We start from the raw sequence: 17,394 nt of genomic DNA, 5'->3' as shown, positions 1-17,394 counted from the left end.
GTGAAGAGGTTCAACTTTTCATTGATGTTTTAATGTGGAGAAGCTAGGAGACAAAGTTAGGGAGGACAGATGGTTTGGACACGTGGAGAGGAGGAGTGTTGGACTGGAGATGGAGCAGAGGAGGGCCACCATTAAGGTCCATGGATGTGGTAAAGTAGGACACGGTGAAGAGAGATGACAGTACTTAAGTGGAGGATCTGTCTAGCTCAGACCTGGGCAAAGTGCGGCCGGGGGACTATATGCGGCCCGATGCCTGTATTTTCATGGCCCATTTGACATCAGACTAAAACTATAACTAATATGGCCTAATTTGTTCGCCTTATTTTGTTCTTTCTCTTTTGGTCACCACCACCACAACCACTCCAGCAGTAAATGTAGCATGTTCTTCTTTTAAAATGAAATTTTCCTTCTTTTCATTGGCCATTTTTTTTCTTGTTCCTCAAAATACATTGAAGTAATACTGAAAATATATTACGAAATAAATTGCCTAACTATTTGGAAGTTTCAACAGGGGGAGACATTCGATCCTGACTCAGGCTTAAAATATCTTGAACAAAACCTCCATCTTCCAAAACCTGAGTCAGCAAGCTAAACAGAAGAGGCACGGAAAATGATGAGCGCCAGTTTGAAGTCACAACTCAGGATTCAATAGTTCCCGCGTAGCAACCGCTAGCTACTTTTGGCTGTGACCCCAAAAAAATCCTATCTTGTCCTTGAATAGAGTAGAAAAATAGTCGTTTTGACTTCAACAAAAATACCTCAAGTGAATCAACAATTCAAGTCGTCAAACTCTCCAAGGGCATTTTCCCCGACTTGACAGCAGAAGGTGAACAAACCCGCTGAGCAGGTTCTCAGTTATCCATCGTCTAATCGGGAGATAAGCAATGGCTGCAGAAGAAAACGTCCTTCTCCTTGTGTTTTTACTGAAGCAGGGAAACAGTCACGGTTTACTGACGGAGCAGATTCTCTGAAGTGCTGCGTTACCATGGAGACCAGGAAAATGCAGATAGGCAAGTTGTGAGCTTGGATTCTTGTCTTGCAGATACAGAGGAGACAGTAGATGTCCTTGCACATGCTGAGCCTCTGGTGACGACTAAAGTTCACGTGTTGGAAAAGACAGTTGTCTGAACTTATCGTCGAATACTGAGGTTTAGTTTGAATATTTGCTCCAAGGAACTGGACACCTGTGGTGCCACGAAAGGTCTCCTGAGGACGGACATTTGAGTAAAAGGAGTATTATCATGTCGCAAAGTCAGCAGTGAAATATAGATATAGTGTGCACTAGCTGACTCATAATGCTGTCTCTGTTCTTGCCTCGGTGGCTTAACTTGAAATAGTTCCACTCTCCTCAAGCGCTGTGTCATACGCACCTGCAGCGACTTGTCGAGAGGAAATCCTGGTTCTTTGTTTCCTTTTTTGTCAACTGTACTTCGTTCTGACGTTGAATTAAATGTTCATGGTTTCAGTGAAGTAAGGAGGCAGAGCTGGAGGTAGCAGAGATGAAGATGCTGAGCTTCTCTGTGGGAGTGAGCAGGATGGATAGGATCAGGAAGCAGTAGATCAGAGGGACAGCACATGTGCTCAGGTGTTTAGGAGACAAAGTCAGAGAGGCTAGATGGAGATGGTTTGGACATGTACAGAGGAGAGAGAGCCAGTACATTGGTAGGAAGATGTTGAGGTTGGAACTGCCAGGCAGAAGGTGGAGAGGAAGGCCAAAGAGGAGGTTTATGGAGGTGGTGAAGGAGGACATGAAGGTTTGTAGGTTTGAGAGAAGAGGAAGCAGAGGACAGGGTGAGATGGAGGAAGATGATCCACTGTGGCCACCCCTGAAGGGAGAAGCCGAAAGAGAAATAATAATAATAATAATAATAATGTTATTGTTGAATCGGTTCCTTTGGATTTCCCCATTCAGTTATATTACAGTAGTCTAGGTCACACGACCAGATGCAGCTAAAAACAAAGGTGGAAAATGTGACTCTAAAAGACACAACATTTGTATAAATAAATCAACTTTCAGGTCCCTGGTGTCAAAATGTGTCGTCCTCCTCCAACTAAAGTAATTCCCCTGTCAGATACGGAACTGAGTCTGCGTGGAACTGACAGGTCAAAAAGGGCAGTTTTCGGCCGTCTTGAGCGCCGCTAGTGGAACTACTGATGTCACGATGACAGGACAGGAGATGATCTCCATGTTCTCACATGCTGGTGACATGATCAGTATGTGTGTGTGCTAATGCTAATGCTAATCCGCCTCTCTTTCAAAAACATATATTTGACTGCTTCAATGGCGTCTTCAGTTGAACACGGCTTAGTCCTGTTCAGGGTGGCGGGGAGTGCTGGAGCCTATTGTAGCCGTCACTGGGCGAGAGGCAGGAATACACCCTGGACCATCGCAGGACACACACACCATTCTTCTCCCTCACTGGATCTGCACCACAAGAAACTTCTGGTGGCCGATGAAGGACAGTCTTCAGAGTCGATCTAGTTCCTGCTTTATAAGGAGGGGGGGAGAACAAGAAAGCATTTTCTGGGTGTGTGACACATGCGGAAGCTGAGCCTGCGGTGCCATCTGTGCGTGAAATAGAACATAACGCCGACTCGTGTCAGCAATGTAGGTCTGTCCGTCTATTTAAGGCCGGTTAATTAGAACATTTAGAATGAGGCCAGTGAGAAGAGCCGGGAGAGAGAGAGCACCTTTATGAATAGTTAATTCATGTGCCAGTTCCACCACCACCAGGGGGACCGTGGCCAGTTCCTGGGCTTGTTTGTCACTAGTCATGCACAGGAATGGTTGGATCACAGAGCATGACTGGGGAAGGTCAGTCAGTCACCGAGACCCAGACACCTGACGGAGAGGTCAGCGCTCCTGTCAAACTGTCGCAGACTAGAGGGCGCTCTCTGTGGAGCACCTGGGCCGCAGCACTTCTTCTGACTGACCTTCTTCAGGGACCTTCACATGCTGCGGTGCAGCAGCTGTGTTGTGAGCTGAGCAATGCTCAGTTAATTCCACGAGTGGCACCGGTCCAGGTCACCAGCTCCCGAAAAATCCAAACTGTTCCTCAAACTGTGGATGTTTTTATCTTCATTTTACCAAGAACATGGAAAGCTCCTCCTAGAACTAGCACCTAAGACATTCCTTTTATATGAATATTTATCACATTTTCACCTATTTTTTTTATTCATTTCATTACTGAAATGTTGGCCTGGATACTATACTATACGTTTGAAATATAACTTCTCATATAAAAATCAAGATTTATGCCATGTTTTACATGACGCCCTGTCGGTTCTGGCTCTGCATCATATTATGAAGGCACTGTTTCTTGTAGTGGCGTCACAGATGACATCATTAAACCCTTGCAGGAGCCAAGGTGTAGATAAGAGCAGGCAAGTCCACTTTTACAACTCTTTCGCAAAATAAAACTCTGCATTGCAGCGGATTCTGCTGTGTGCTGTTTTGTCAGTGCTATTTTTGGGGTGGAACTGACTGTGTGACGGCGCACAAGAGGGGCTTTGGCAGGGGAGTTCAGGTGCGGTCTGGCTCCTGGGTGAACTGAATCGGCTTTGAGTCGCCAGTAAACGGTGGTGACGAATGTTCACAGGTTCACAGACTCAGATTCCTCTGCAGAAGAGGAGCCGCAGCATGATAGCGCAAAATCTTTGGTGGTGTTTTGGGGTGTTTCCACTGATAGTTTCCTTTAAGTACCTGAAGTTTCCTTTTCAACTTCAATAAAAAGTGATAGAAAGATTTATATGAATGTTGTGTGCTTAGCTGATCTGAGTTTAAATTTCCCGCCCAGCAACACTTTTATGCTTGAATATTGGAGTCCAAATTCTGTATATTTTCAATGAATTGCCAACTGCAATGATTGAAATAATATTGAGAACTTTTTTTATGGAAGAAATGTGTGCTGAATTCAACCTGTCACAGTCACAAGATTGCAAAAAAGTGGCACCTAGGTCACAATAAAAGTAAACGTACCTTTTTTTATGTTCATATCTTTAACTACAACTGCTGACTTACTGTGAGAGGAGAAGAAACTGGTTTAGGAGAAACTGTCAGGAGAAGAAGGGACTAGTCCTGGCATTCATTTAAACTCAGAGAAACTACACGACTGCTCACAGTATCCACCCTGCTATTCCTCCTATTTCTTTCATTCCAGATTATAGGCTGCTGAAAAATAACCACCAGGAAGATCAGAGAATGAAGTTCGGGATGCTATCGGAGTGATGTGTGGTGTCACCGAAACATCCTCCCACTGACTGGCGATCTAAAGAGACTTGCTGCATTTAGGCGACCTCACAGATTTAGCAGCGAACATGCTAACAGATTCTCCATTTCTCCTTTCAGCACTGCTTCATGCCGTTCTGCGTGTGAGTTTGTGTGCGTGGGCGGCTGCGAACTTTTTATTGTCGGTGTCTTTTTTTCCCGTGTAGGAGCTTGTGCTGTTTGTATGCAACGCATGTGTGAAGAGAGGCGGACAAAGAGCTGCTGAATCTCAGCGAAATCTCACACACATACATACACACGCCGACACAAAATAGACAGAATCAACTTCAAGGTTTCGAGCATTCACGGCTGCCAGCTCTTGAGATTCATCATGATGAGTTCCAACAAGTATGCTGCCCACATGTTCCGCCTACACGCTTGGTTTCTGATGATGTGAGGAGATGTGTGTCCAGGAACATATGCACGGATGACTCATCTGTGCTCGGCATGAAATGACTGAGTGACCACAGTGTTCTTAGAATGTTGGTCCAGTGTACTGAAACGTGTCCTGAAAAAATGTACAAATTCCACTTTCCAAAAATGAAAGCGCCTGTGAGGCATCTGCAGTGGTCAGCACCAACCAAGAATGCTGCCTATGATACGTGTCAAAGTCATTTTTGGTGGCCATGAGAGCTTAAATATAAATATATAATATGTAATTGAATTGAAGATGTAAATTTATACATCGCATTTTTGGCTTGAGATCAAGAGGTGTGCAAAGAAAAGTAATGCACTGAGTGTCAGCTCAGGAAATGAAGAAGCCAGAACTATTTAAAAAAAATATAGAAAGAGAAACCAGTGCGGTTGCTCACAGGAGAGGAACCAGCGGCCGCATCTCCTCTGCAAGAAAAGACCCTTGGATTTCATCAGGTGGTATCGCGGTAAGTGCTTCGGCCTCATTGCAGGGTTGTCTGTTTCAATCTTTTGCACTCTAGTTTCCTCCCACCGTCCTGAAACACTGCGAGGTCAAAGCTCTCTGCTTGAAAATGGACGGATAATTTCTCTCCTTCTCGATTATGGCGATTGAAAACACTTGGGCCGCAGCTGAAACGCAATTTGCCAGAGCCATGAAATGTGTTCGGACAAGCTTTTTCTGTTCAGCTCCCGGTGCTGAGGAAGGCAGAGCCTGGCGGTGAGAAAAGGATACTCGCGTCAGTGTGGAGAGGAAGAGAAGTTCAGGAGGTGTTGGTTACATAAGACCATCACAAATATCATGGTAAAGACCAGAGAGGGAGCAGAGCTATTTTAAACCAGTGTGGGCTGAGATATTGGCCAACACACCGACTCTCATTGTGTGTGTGTGTGTGTTCCCCACTCTGCAGAAACCTGGACTGGACGTGTTACATAACAGCGACGGGGACTTTCATCGCAGTGAGGTCCCTCCAATTAAGTCTCCTGACAAACAGAAAAATGGCTCTGAAGCAAATGGCAAGTGATCCAAGGACACGCAGCGAAAAATCCAGGGCGACGATGGAGCAGATTGGAGGTGCAAGGCAGGACGCTGGAGCCCCATTATGTAAACGTGACATCACTGGTGAGAGTATATGATGCCAGCAGAGATTAGCTGTAGCGCGTGACTCACCGTTTTCTAAGTGATATGCACATCGCCAGCTCCGTGTGGGAGGCCTGATCACACCTGGGTTTTTGGTGGGTGGCTGCAGTCCAAGCTCAAATGTGAAAATAAGAAAACATCTCCGTCGGTGCCTGTATCTCCAGCTGTTCCTTCTGGTCGTGAAGATCAGGAACTGGATCGCAGCCCTCACTCCAGTGAAGCTCAATAATCTGGGATTGTTTTTTTCTACGCCTGCCACGCTTGGAAAACCTGTGAGGCAAGGTGAAAGAATTCATTCATTCACTGCGGTGGTTATTCATTTTCAGCTGAATTCACCCTGTATTAAAATTTGAATAATTTATTTAGTCATTTATTCTTCCCACAATTCTAGTCATGAAACCCACCATCAGTCACGAGGGATTTGTTTGGCTCCACAAGCCTTCTTGTTCTCCAAAGGTAATGTCCAGTGTGTGGTTTGGACTCATGAACCCTGGTAGCAACAGGTTCACTGGAGAAACTCAGCTTTACGCTCATGAAGCAACACATCATAGATAAATTAGCCGCATATTAACCACATTATCCATCTATTCATGGTTCATATCTGGTTCCAGTCTCAAGTGTGACTGAAACTGAATGCACTCCGGTGTTAATAGATGTACATTTTCAAAATACAAACATGAATATTTACCATGAAAAAAAACAAAACAAGCCAATTCAGATCGAATCAAACCAGCCGCACGTATTAAGTATTTTCTGGCATTTTTCCATCGCTTTTTTTTGGGGAATTTAACTGTTTTATTTGTATTTTTGAAATTACACAAAAGCAAATCAAAAACAACTTCAATATAGAAAATAAATCAGATTTTTACTGATCAATTATCAGATGGGAAATTTAGTTTTGGTTCATAAAGAAAAAAAAAATAGGGGATTGTAAGGTAGGAAAAAACATTTTCTGTGTACAGTATTGTGGCGGCTTCAGTTTTGTTCATCTTCGGTGAGGCTGAGACAAATGTCTGACTCAAACACAGTACTCGGTATGCAGTATATAATGAAACAAGTGAATGCTTAGTGGTGAGGGAAACGGTCCGCTGCAGGGGACTAAACAGTCTCAACACAACTCTGATCTGAACCCAACTGACACCATCATTGATGTTTCTGATGAGAGATGTTTTAAGCGTCCCATGACTCTCTTTAAGCAGCCAGAACACAAGTTTGGTGATGGAAATATCGAACATGATGTGCTGAATCAATGCTTATTATTGAACACAGTATCTTTACTTTTTATGTGTAGGCCAGTTCACTCTCAAAAGTAATTAGAATATTTTTATTTTCCATCATAACATTGTAACAATAAGCGCCACCAGGTACTTAATTCAGCATTTCAAAAATACAACGTATAAAATCTGAAAATACAGTACGTCTTTAAGAAAATAAAAGTGGCCTGACTTAATAAACAAAGGCAGGAGAGTAAGCGAGTACGTAAGAGTTTAAGTATCTTGAGTCGGGATCTTTGGGAGGGGTCGGCGAGTCAGCCTTGCTCCAGTCGAACCGGAAGTGTCCGTCAGTGTGGAATGGGGCTTCTTTTTCTTCTTCTTCTTCCCTCTGAGGAGAAATGTTCTTCGTCAGTCTTTCAACATGTGGTCGAACTTCATGAAGACAGAACTGACCTGACATCACTCTCCTCCGGGTCGGTCTCCGAGCCAACGGCAGCCAGTACCTTGAATGGAATTTGATGATCATAATGTTAGAGAAGTTTAAAGATGAAAGACACTGACACCATACCGTACCTGGAAACTACAACTCTTTTCAAGCATATTTAATTCATTGTCACATTTACTGAGATTCAGCTCAACATTTAAACCCTAGTCACCAAAAAGACAAACCTTTGCTTCAGTTGTGTCTTGTGTGGTGTGTGTATCTGGACTCTTCTGCCTCCTTGTCCTTGAGGAGAACGTCCTCTCCGAGGTCCACTCTGGCTGACCTTCATCTATGACAACACAGACATAAGTTCCTCCTCGAGCGACTCATTTCAGATCACTAGTGAGACGCTCACTCTGCTCCACCACAAGAGAAGCTGGGAAATATCCCTGCAGCCCACTGTCCAGACGCCCAAACCACCATCTGTCATTGTCTTTGTAGAGCACCTGGATGACGTCACCAGGTCGCAGCGACAGTTCATCCGAGCGACAGGCTTTGTAGTCGTGACGGGAGACGACCTTGTGAAGGCAGAGAGGAAGGTCACGGGGAGGGAGCGGAGGGATGCAGGTGAGGCCGACGCTCACCATTTGCTGAGCAGGTTCTGCGTCTGATGTGAAGTCATTTGAAGGAGTCTGTTGAGAGAAAGTACAGTGAAGCAGCTGGTCGGAGGCTGTGATGGGAAAATTACACAACATTGTCACAAGATGGTGAAATGGTGGACAGTTAAAGATGAAGAAACAAGGCTGAAATATAAAGGAGGACTGAAAGGAGAGGTTCAAGAAATGAGATCGAATGTTTCATAGAATGTGAAGAGGAACAGATTCTAAAGAGATATTGAGACAAAACCATGAAGATAATTGTGTATTTCTGGTAAAATGTGGCCTCAATGGTGAACAAGTTGTTGAATTATCTATAAGGAAAACTGTATGACAAAAATAGGCACCTTAAAATGGGATCCTGGGTGTTGAGGGACGGAACCCAAGTCATCTGAAACAAACACAGACTGATGATGATTTGCTTCACGTACTTCCAAAGGACCTTCATTTCAAATGGTGGTTTTTATAGCTTAAATAAAGCCCTTCACTGCTTCCACTCAGAGATGAGACTCATGAAGTCGCTCACCGTTTCTGTCGCTGACAGCTGTTGGGGAGGAGATCTGTCCAGACAGGGAGCTTGGCAGCTGCAGCGCCGAGTGGGAAGACAGGAACGGCAGCCTCATCTGCCAGAGGAGGAACATTTTTTTTACTAAAGTTATATATCTGCAGTAAATCGTTGGCTTCACACTCCGTTTAAATCTGCCCAGAGTGTGTTTGTGTAGGAAGCAGAGCTTGCTCAGTGACACCGAGACTCCTTCTTTCTCAGGTCAGCCCCACAGCGAGGAAATCACCAGCAACTAGTGAAGAGGCGATGCTACATAATAACAGAGTATCCTTCGCATATCCTTCGTAGCGCAGGAAACACACAGCCATGCTACTTCCTGTCCCACTCTTGGCCTCAACTCTCAATCTGTTCACCCAGATTTACTTTCTTTATTCTATCCTTGCGCACAACAGCCTCACATCCACTATCTCTTGCTCCTAGTCTCCTCGTAGGTTGACTTGCAATGACCTCAGACTAAGGAAGAACTCTCTTGACTAAGGATGGTTGAACAAAAATTCATAACAAGAGACTCTGTGGTTGTCTTCTCGATTCACCAACCGATCATTTATAATCTCCACTTGCAAGCCTGTGAAAGTTTGAGGCTGAATCTTGACAGCTTGGTGAACGTGATCCGCATTTATAGGCCCTATTTGGCCCCAGGCCACCAGTTTGACCCCTCAGCTTCAGGCTGTTAACATGCGCAAGGGGAAAAACTGAACAAGGATCCGTGATCTACTCGCTTTAAACTGCAGCATCGAACATTAAATGGATGTGGTCTAACATCTATGGCTATTATCACCATGGTAACAGTAAATGTTGTTTCTATGCGCTCCGACTGATAGCTGAGTTGACCTCTCTGAGCCTCAGACAGGGAGCTTAACACTCAAACATGATTTCAAACTGCACTGATACAAACTAGTAAATGTATAAAAGCTTTTCAGCCTCATACTTTGTTGTTACGCGTGACATAGCAGCAGTACACAGCAGTGACTGGAGCATTTAGTAAGGGGAGGTTATGGATGGATCCCAGGAGGGGGTCCTTGGGATGATCCGTGCAGCAGTGGAAAGAGCAAAGGCAGGATGTGGTTATGGGAGGTGACATGGAAAGGGTCAGGGATGGAGTCAGCGGGGACAAGAAGGGTTGTGTGTCATTTCTGAGGCAGAAGTGAGCTGAACATGTGGGCAAGGATGGCAGTCAGATTGTTGACCTGAGATGCTACTGACGGTGAGGCAGTTTAGGAGAGAAGTGAAGACCGAGGGGATCCAGGCTTCAACTTCAGAGAGGTGGGAGGTGAGAGAGGAGATCTGGTTGAAAGGTAGAATCCACAAAGCAGTGGAAAATTAACATTCTATCGCCAAAAGGGAGGTGGTATAAAACGGAGGGGCCCGAGGATGGAGCCCTGAGGCACACCGCTGGCGCCCGAGGAGGAAGTGGATTTTGTGGTGACTGATATGTGTAGTTCTCTGTCTGAATCAGTAGGATGTAACCTCCAAACCAAGCTGTGGGAATACTCACCGATCCAGAGTCTGGGAGCAGGTTCTTGCCCAGCCGGCCTGCTGGAGATTAAAAACATTCATTAAAACTCAAAGTTCAAGTGGTCACCGCACTGATCTGAGTACATCACCAGGCTCATGGACGACGGCAGAAGACCTCTGATGTCCTGTCTGGAAACAACACAAGGGAACAATCGCGGAAGCCGCTCATCAGAATCCTGTTTTTAAGAGCAGGCTTCAGAGAAAATGAGGACTCACCAAGAGTGAATCCAGCTGCTGCCTGACACTCCTCCCAAGTCTCTCTGCCTGAATGAACTGATCCAAGTCGGCAGGTGTTTCTTGAAGCGTGGCGGTGCCAGGCATGTTACTGACACTTCTGGTGTCCACAGAGGCTGATCTACATGCAGTGGAATTTTGCACCTGCAGCTGAGACGCTGTGTGGGAAGGACATGGCGGAGAGTTACAGCTCGTGTTCATGTTTAAATGTGAGCCCACAGGACGTGTCCATCCTTGATGTATTAGATTACCTTTGCGGTCATACAGGTACACATGAATGGGCTGGCTGTGAGCGAAGGCGCAAAAGGCGACCATGTTCTCGTGAGGATGGAACGCCAGGCCGCACAGAGGGGCTGAGAAGCAGAGCTCGGAGTACAGCGCCACCTGGTCGCCTGCAGAGACGACACAAAGCTGGCTTTAAAATACATTTAACTTTAATGTTACAAGGGGCGAGAATAGAGCCCTGAGGCACACCGGTCTGTCTTTAACATACAATCTCTACCAGTCAAAAGTTCAGTTCTGTCATAGTAACAAACTAGGAGGAAGGTCCCAATTGTACCTGTCTCTGTGTTCCAAACGTAGGCCATTCCATCCTCGCTGCCGGAGAAGATGAAGCTGCCACATGGTGTGAACGTGCTGTAGATTCTCTCCTTGTAGTTGGTGGCGCCGATGTACTTCTTCACTGCTCGACTGCGGGAAATCTCAAGGTGTTAAACGCAGCAACCGTTTGACTCGGATGTTTTTTAAAAAGCAACTTACATCCTTAAATCCATCATCCTCAGGATACTGTCCTTCGCGTGAATGAGGAGGCAGCGGCCATTTGGGTGGAGCTGAAGCATGTTAATGGAGATGCCCTTGAGCTCGGAAATATTCTGTGGCGCCAACAAAGCAGTGGCATCAGTGCCAAGAAGAGTAAAAATATTCTGCGATTTCTCAAAACAAACCTCTTCCATACGCCACTGACTGCATGGCTGCTGGTGCTTCTTGACACCCGTCCTCCAAATGAGGATCTGGCCCATGTTGTCACCAGAGAACATTCTGCTTCCTGTCAGAAGGCAGTGGTAAACATTAAAAAACGCGGACCAGAGGCTCGCCAACAGGTCACTGACCATCAGGGTCAAAACAGATAGTGTTGATGTAGCTGCTGTGACCGTCGAACTCCTTCAGGAGCAGTCCATTCACGTCGTCCACGTCCATCTTCCACACTCGCACCAGTGAGTCGAAGCCGCCTGTCACCACCAGGTTGTGGGCAGCTGGGTGGTACTGGGCGCAGTACACGAACGACGGGTGAGGGAGAATCTTCCGTGAGCTCAGCAACAGCTTCTCAACGTTCCATTCTCTGATAAAAGATGGGGAGATACGGAGTAAGAATGCATGGTTAGAAACATTTAGAATAGTTGGAGTTCTACACTGGCAGACTGCAGAGGTGCAAGTCAACAAACCAGCCACCACTCAAACCAGAAGTTGAGCGGCGTCGACATGACACATGGAATCACACAGAGAACCAAGACAAGCATGATAATTATCTGTGACTCACTGATACCCTTCAACTGTACCAGTGATAAAATGAGCAACTTCTGTTTGGCATCTGATGACATCTAGTGGTGTGTTTGAGGAATCACCGATTTTTTTTAATCGAATCCCACCCCGAATTGTAAGTATTACTACTAAAAATATCGAAAAACAATGGCATACTGTGGTGGTTGAGTGTATAGTTTTAGATAATTACATGTTATTTTGCACAAGCAAAGACCTGAAAACTGGACATTAATCTGTCTTACCGTACAGTTCCATCAGACGAGGCAGACAACAGAGTCCCATCGTCACTGGACCAGCAGAGGTTATAGACAATTTTCAGATGGCCATTAAACGCAGCGAGAACCTTGCCTGAAGGGATCTCATACACTAGAACAACAAAAGGCCCGGCTGTCAGCTGAATATTGAAGCCAACACTTCTGGGTTTGTTTCTTACCGACGACAGGAAAGGCGTCTTTGTCAGCACAAGCAGCAGCTAGCAAGGTCCCACTGTGAGAGAAGACGACGGTGAAGCAGCCCATCTGACCGCCACGGAACGACAGCATGTGCTTGTTGGGAATCATGTTGACCTTCAGAGGAATATAAACACAGGACGCATGTTAGTAGTAAAAAATAAAAATGTTACTTGCTATAGGTGAAAAAGTCACAAACTACTCTACAACTTTGACAATAGAAACAAGAGAGTTTCAACAATGTCATTCTTTCTTGCAACACAAGTTATTACTACAATATTATCATGTTTTCATTTATCGTACACGCAGGTTTATTTAAGATCCACCAGTCAGATGCTTCCTGACATGACTCTTCAAAACATCTAAATAAAGACACCTTTTCCCTCAACAATGTTGTGGCAGCAAACAGATTCAAATCTTTTTTAAAGATTGCTGCTGAACCTTATTCAAGCATGTAACCAAGTTATTGATGTTCCAATGTTATCAAGTACGTTAGTAGAGTAAGATGTAACTCAGAACTTAAAAAGCTGGATTTGGACATCACTTTCCGACGCGTTCTGTCAGTGTCAGGTAGCCTGTCTTGCACGTCCTCTCGAGTCACGCCTGTGTCCTTCACGCCTTTTCCTCGTCCATGAACCTCACTGGCCTCCACTTCAAGCAATGTCCACCGTTTCAAACCACCTGTGTCTGACCTCCCAAATTTAGCAGCTTCTTCTACAGCTGTCCATCTGATGCTCATTTCTTGTCCAGTCACATTCACTGAGAACCTGAGTAGCATCCAGGCCACTTCCACCTCTACTTAATTTTGATTGATTAATAATGAAAAATCCAATTTTCAATGATCATGTTTTAGTTACCTGGATCTAAAGTGACAGATAGGACCAATACATTTCTTCATCTTGTCTTTTCAACAACACCAGCCACCAACAGATGCGGCTCATCTCTTGTTTATTCAGCATCCATAGGCATTGATCCACAAAGAGGCCCAGGAACTCACCTGTCCAGGCAGTCTTGACCATCTCAACACGGCTGGTTTGTTGTCCAGGGGCTGCGACAAGCTTCTTTTCGTCACCTCATTCTGCAGCTCACTGTACGAGGTGCTGCCTCGCTCCTCCTGCAGAGCCATCATGGATCGAATGCTTGGATCCACCTGAAGGTCAGGACAGACAGATTAGAAACAATATCAAGCATTGTATTCAATCCGTTTAAAAATGATAAACTCACATGCTCAGGTAGTTTGATGCCTTTCACCGTAACATAAAGTGTGGAGGAGTATTTCTTTCTTGGGTAATTTCTCCACCAGTCCACCACCTCGATTATGTTAGACTGCCGCTTGGCCCGCGCTGGAGGGCAAAAGAGTTGGAGGCGAACTTGACTGTCGATATTCAGCACACCGTTCGTCCCCACCAGCTGAATACAGAGAAGAAAAGAGAATCAACAACACAATGAAACACGATTTAACCGAGATTCTTCCGATACCTTCAGAAAAGCCCAGGCAATCTTCTTAAATCCGCCTCCTTCGTGCATGTTATCAGAATTGGCTCGTGCCTCTTTCATTGAGATGAAGTCCAGAATCTTCAAAAGCATGATGACAAACATTAAAACCCAACCTCTGCATTCTGTAAAATACACGTCTTTACAGAGAACTGACCTCGAAGAAGAGCATGACTCTCGGACCTTCACTGCCTTGCTGGACGAAATGGCCAAAGCGCTCATTGAAGATGATTTGCTCCTGCCACTCTGGGATAACTGACTTGTTCTTTTTAAAATCAAAAGGTTGTGTCATGATTGGCAGAATGTGATCCACGTTGTCTTGCTCATAAAAGGATGATACGGGTCTGTGGCTGTCGGAGAGGAAGACAGAAATGTAAATAAAGTGTTGCAAATAACAGGAGCATCTCACCCTCACCTGTCTTCCTTCCTCACGTACTGGCCAGTGAGGTCATCCACAACATGGATTTTCACCATGGGGTGGGAGATGAGGGGGTCCGTCTTGAGCTGGTCCGATCTATGGATGTAGACTCCAAGCACCAGACTGTCATCCAACACTGGCCCCTGTGCTTCCTGGGCAACAGAGACACTCTCCCCTGTGGCAGCTGAAGAGATTTCAAAAGAGAACTTTAGTCAAATCATTAGTTATTGAAGTGTATTCCTTCAAACAAAAAGCTAACCTTGTTTTTTCCTCCTTGCCTTGCTAGGTTTATCGTCGAGCTCATGCACTTCATCCCGTTCACTAATGGAGGAAAGTGAAATCACTTTCATAAAGGTGACTAGTTGTTTCTAACGTCCATACTCACCTAGCATCAGACTCTGTGACCAAGGACTTGAGCTTCTTCTTTTTCTTCTTGCCAACGGCATTATTCAGATGGGCCTCGTGGGACGATGAGCTCAGTCGCTCACTTGTCTTGCCTCTTATCAGCGACTTCTCCTCTGTCTCTGCGATCTGCTGCTGGTATTCTTGTAAAAGTTGATCCTCTGAATATCCCCCCGTGGTATCCTTCTTCGCTTCTTTGTTTTTCTTGCTTCTTCGTTTACCCGCCCTTTCGTCAGTCTGTTCAGTTCGAGTCCCACCTGCACTCTTTTCCTGGAATACTTGATCGTCCTCAGTGGTAGCAAGCGAGGGAAGCTCCCTCCTGCTTCTCCTCTTTGGGTTCAGCGCATGAATTTCAACATGGTGTATTTTGTCGTCGGTGTTGTCCTTTTCTGCAACCTCCCTTTCTCTCTGCTTGTTTTTGATGAAGCGCGGACTTGCATGCTCAGGCTGGAACGTGTTCTGTAGGATTGTCTCATGATATTCCGTCTCCTTTTCAAGGTTCTTTTTAAGATCCTGAAGCTAAAAAGTTTTGAAAAAAAAAGTCAATATTCTTTTTCTTTGACACATTTAACCTCTCTTTTTTGGAGTTCATTTGAGAACAAAAACTGTTGCTGGGCAGTTAAAACTTTAACAGCCAAAGTCTAGTTCTATTCTGTTAATCTGAAATAACAAATGCACGTATCACCACAAAACATCAAGAACCTACCACAACAGTTTCCTTGGTTTCTGCTTTCTTCTTTTTTAACTTTTTCTCTGAGGAGGTGTACTTCTTAAGGACCTCACTAAACCGTTCCCGGGGGTTCTCCCACTCTTCAGTTTTACCTGCGGAAAAAACGTTTTCAATCACATGATGGTTGATAGTAGATTGAGCTCGGTGTCGTTTGGTCTGCACACCACCAATGAATCAAATTAAATGAATATAATAAATAGTTACATGGACTCACCCACAGGCATTCTCAGACGTTAAAATCATTCTCACTCAATGGGGAAAAGCGGCTCACTATGCTACCTGCAAAACGTAAAAAAAAGAAAAGAAAATGGTTAACAAATAAAAGAAAAACATTCTGCCACCATCAACATTCTCAGCAATTCCCCCCAGCCAGTTCGTTCTGAATAAATAATATCTTGGGGTCCACATAGACAATAAACTGGACTGGGCTCGGAACACTGAGGCCCTTTACAAAAAGGGTCAGAGTCGTCTCTACTTTTTGAGGAGGCTCAGGTCCATCCTGAGGATGTTTTATGAGTTTGTGATGTCCAGTGCAATTCTGTTCGCTGTGGTTTGCTGGGGTAGCAGATTAACGGTGGCGGGCACTAACAGACTCAACAGACTCATCCGCAAAGCTGGTGATGTCGTGGGGGTGAAACTGGACTCCTTGGAGACGGTTATGGAGAGAAGGATGCTCCTGAAACTAAGGAGCATCACCCACCCCCTCCATGAGCTCCTGGTCCAGTACAGAAGCATAAGGACCAATAGACTGAGACTGCCCAACTCAAAGACTGAGCGCCACAGGAGGTCCTTTCTTCCTCTAATAAAAACAATTCTTCCCTGAAAAAAATACAATGGCAGGTTTCTGTTCTTGTACTGCATTTGTTGCACATTGTTTTTCTAAGACCTTTTGTATCACTTTTTTTTGCACTTTATAATATTATTTCTTTTTAATTTATTGTGATATGTTGTGTACAGACCATGTTACAGACACAATTTCCCTTGGGATTAATAAAGTTTTTCGGATTCTGATAAAAATAATATAGACAGTTTCATATTTTCAACACAATCCGGTTTTTTTTCTGTAGACAATTTATTCCTTGACCTCTTCAAGCTCACACCAGAGATGGACTCAAAACTTAAACAGATAAATGTTGCTATATGATACAATTCCCTCCAAAAAAACCCTTCCTTCAACCACTTATCCCTGTTCCAGCTATTCGGGACGAGTTGCGGTGACCACCCTGGACATCGCATAGCACAAGTAGACAGAATCACAAACACACCTCCATATGTTTTAGGAGAGTGGGAGGAAACCGGAGACCTCAGGCATCACAATTAGCTGAATAATTAAGCTCACGAAATGATCCCTGCCCATGAACCATAGTTTATAAATTCTCCGTAAACGGGTGAGGAGAGTTTTATGGCACACAACTTGTCATTTGAAACGTAATAATAAACGCTCGCTACTAAGTTAGCATGCTAAAGGCTAATTCGAGCAACATGTCCAACATAATAGTTTCGTTTGGCTCTTCAATTGTAATTGTTTTTACTAGCATAAAGCAAATCGAACGTTTCAGACAAACAAGTTCTACAAATCGACAGCTAAACAACAACTTGGTTTGACTACCTTAGCAGTGATTCTTCAGCCATATTGTTCCACACTGGAGACGCTGCCACGGTTTCCAAGTCAACAAGGACGAAGGGGCGGGACGATGTGTCGTCACAGACCACGTGTCTACCCAACACAACGCGTTACGTCACTACCGCGTAAGAAAATGTGGTACATAACCTTCAAATATCACCACATTTTCTGTACTACGGCAGCCATTACGTCTTAATGTAGTACTTTATTTTAGATTCATTAGAGTCATTCATTTAAGAGCGTCGAGTGGATATTTTTTTGTTGTTGAATGACTGTAAAGCAGAGAAAAGTATCTGTGTCTCTGAGTATGA

General features: G+C 44.7%; 1 protein-coding gene across 4 annotated transcripts; it reads right to left on the bottom strand.

The window, feature by feature from the left end:
• Nucleotides 1-6,720: 6,720 nt before the first annotated feature.
• On the bottom strand, nucleotides 6,721-17,148 carry ahi1 (Abelson helper integration site 1). 4 transcript variants are annotated; one of them, XM_053845270.1, is made up of 27 exons: nucleotides 17,069-17,148; nucleotides 15,674-15,738; nucleotides 15,436-15,551; nucleotides 14,713-15,248; nucleotides 14,587-14,648; nucleotides 14,325-14,511; nucleotides 14,067-14,259; nucleotides 13,895-13,990; nucleotides 13,640-13,825; nucleotides 13,413-13,565; nucleotides 12,400-12,532; nucleotides 12,209-12,332; nucleotides 11,537-11,766; nucleotides 11,372-11,472; nucleotides 11,187-11,299; nucleotides 10,987-11,117; nucleotides 10,679-10,819; nucleotides 10,410-10,585; nucleotides 10,283-10,322; nucleotides 10,174-10,214; nucleotides 8,640-8,736; nucleotides 8,461-8,504; nucleotides 8,102-8,149; nucleotides 7,873-8,035; nucleotides 7,703-7,806; nucleotides 7,487-7,536; nucleotides 6,727-7,421 (listed from the first exon to the last, which is right to left on the bottom strand). In XM_053845270.1, exons 2-27 carry the CDS (start codon nucleotides 15,681-15,683, stop codon nucleotides 7,307-7,309), a joined length of 3,390 nt encoding a protein of 1,129 aa, XP_053701245.1. In that variant the 5' UTR covers nucleotides 15,684-15,738; nucleotides 17,069-17,148; the 3' UTR covers nucleotides 6,727-7,306. The 4 variants fall into 4 exon arrangements, with proteins under 4 accessions (XP_053701246.1, XP_053701242.1, XP_053701244.1 ...); XM_053845267.1 differs by having other exon boundaries at nucleotides 6,725-7,421; nucleotides 11,187-11,472; XM_053845269.1 differs by having other exon boundaries at nucleotides 6,726-7,421; nucleotides 10,174-10,211; nucleotides 11,187-11,472.
• Between the last annotated feature and the right edge of the window lie 246 nt (nucleotides 17,149-17,394).

The sequence above is a fragment of the Synchiropus splendidus genome, chromosome 16 (assembly GCF_027744825.2).
Source record: "Synchiropus splendidus isolate RoL2022-P1 chromosome 16, RoL_Sspl_1.0, whole genome shotgun sequence".
NCBI classification, from domain to species: Eukaryota; Metazoa; Chordata; class Actinopteri; order Syngnathiformes; family Callionymidae; genus Synchiropus; species Synchiropus splendidus.
This window is presented reverse-complemented; position numbering and strand designations above follow the sequence as displayed.

Excerpts from the sequence above, each read along its gene's own strand:
- ahi1 (XM_053845267.1), bottom strand. Across the intron at positions 8,737-10,173 it reads TGCTCCCAGACTCTGGATCG|ATGAGGCTGCCGTTCCTGTC; the intron begins GTGAGTATTCCC and ends CTCCTCTGGCAG. Across the intron at positions 8,036-8,101 it reads CAGAACCTGCTCAGCAAATG|GTCGTCTCCCGTCACGACTA; the intron begins GTGAGCGTCGGC and ends TGCCTTCACAAG.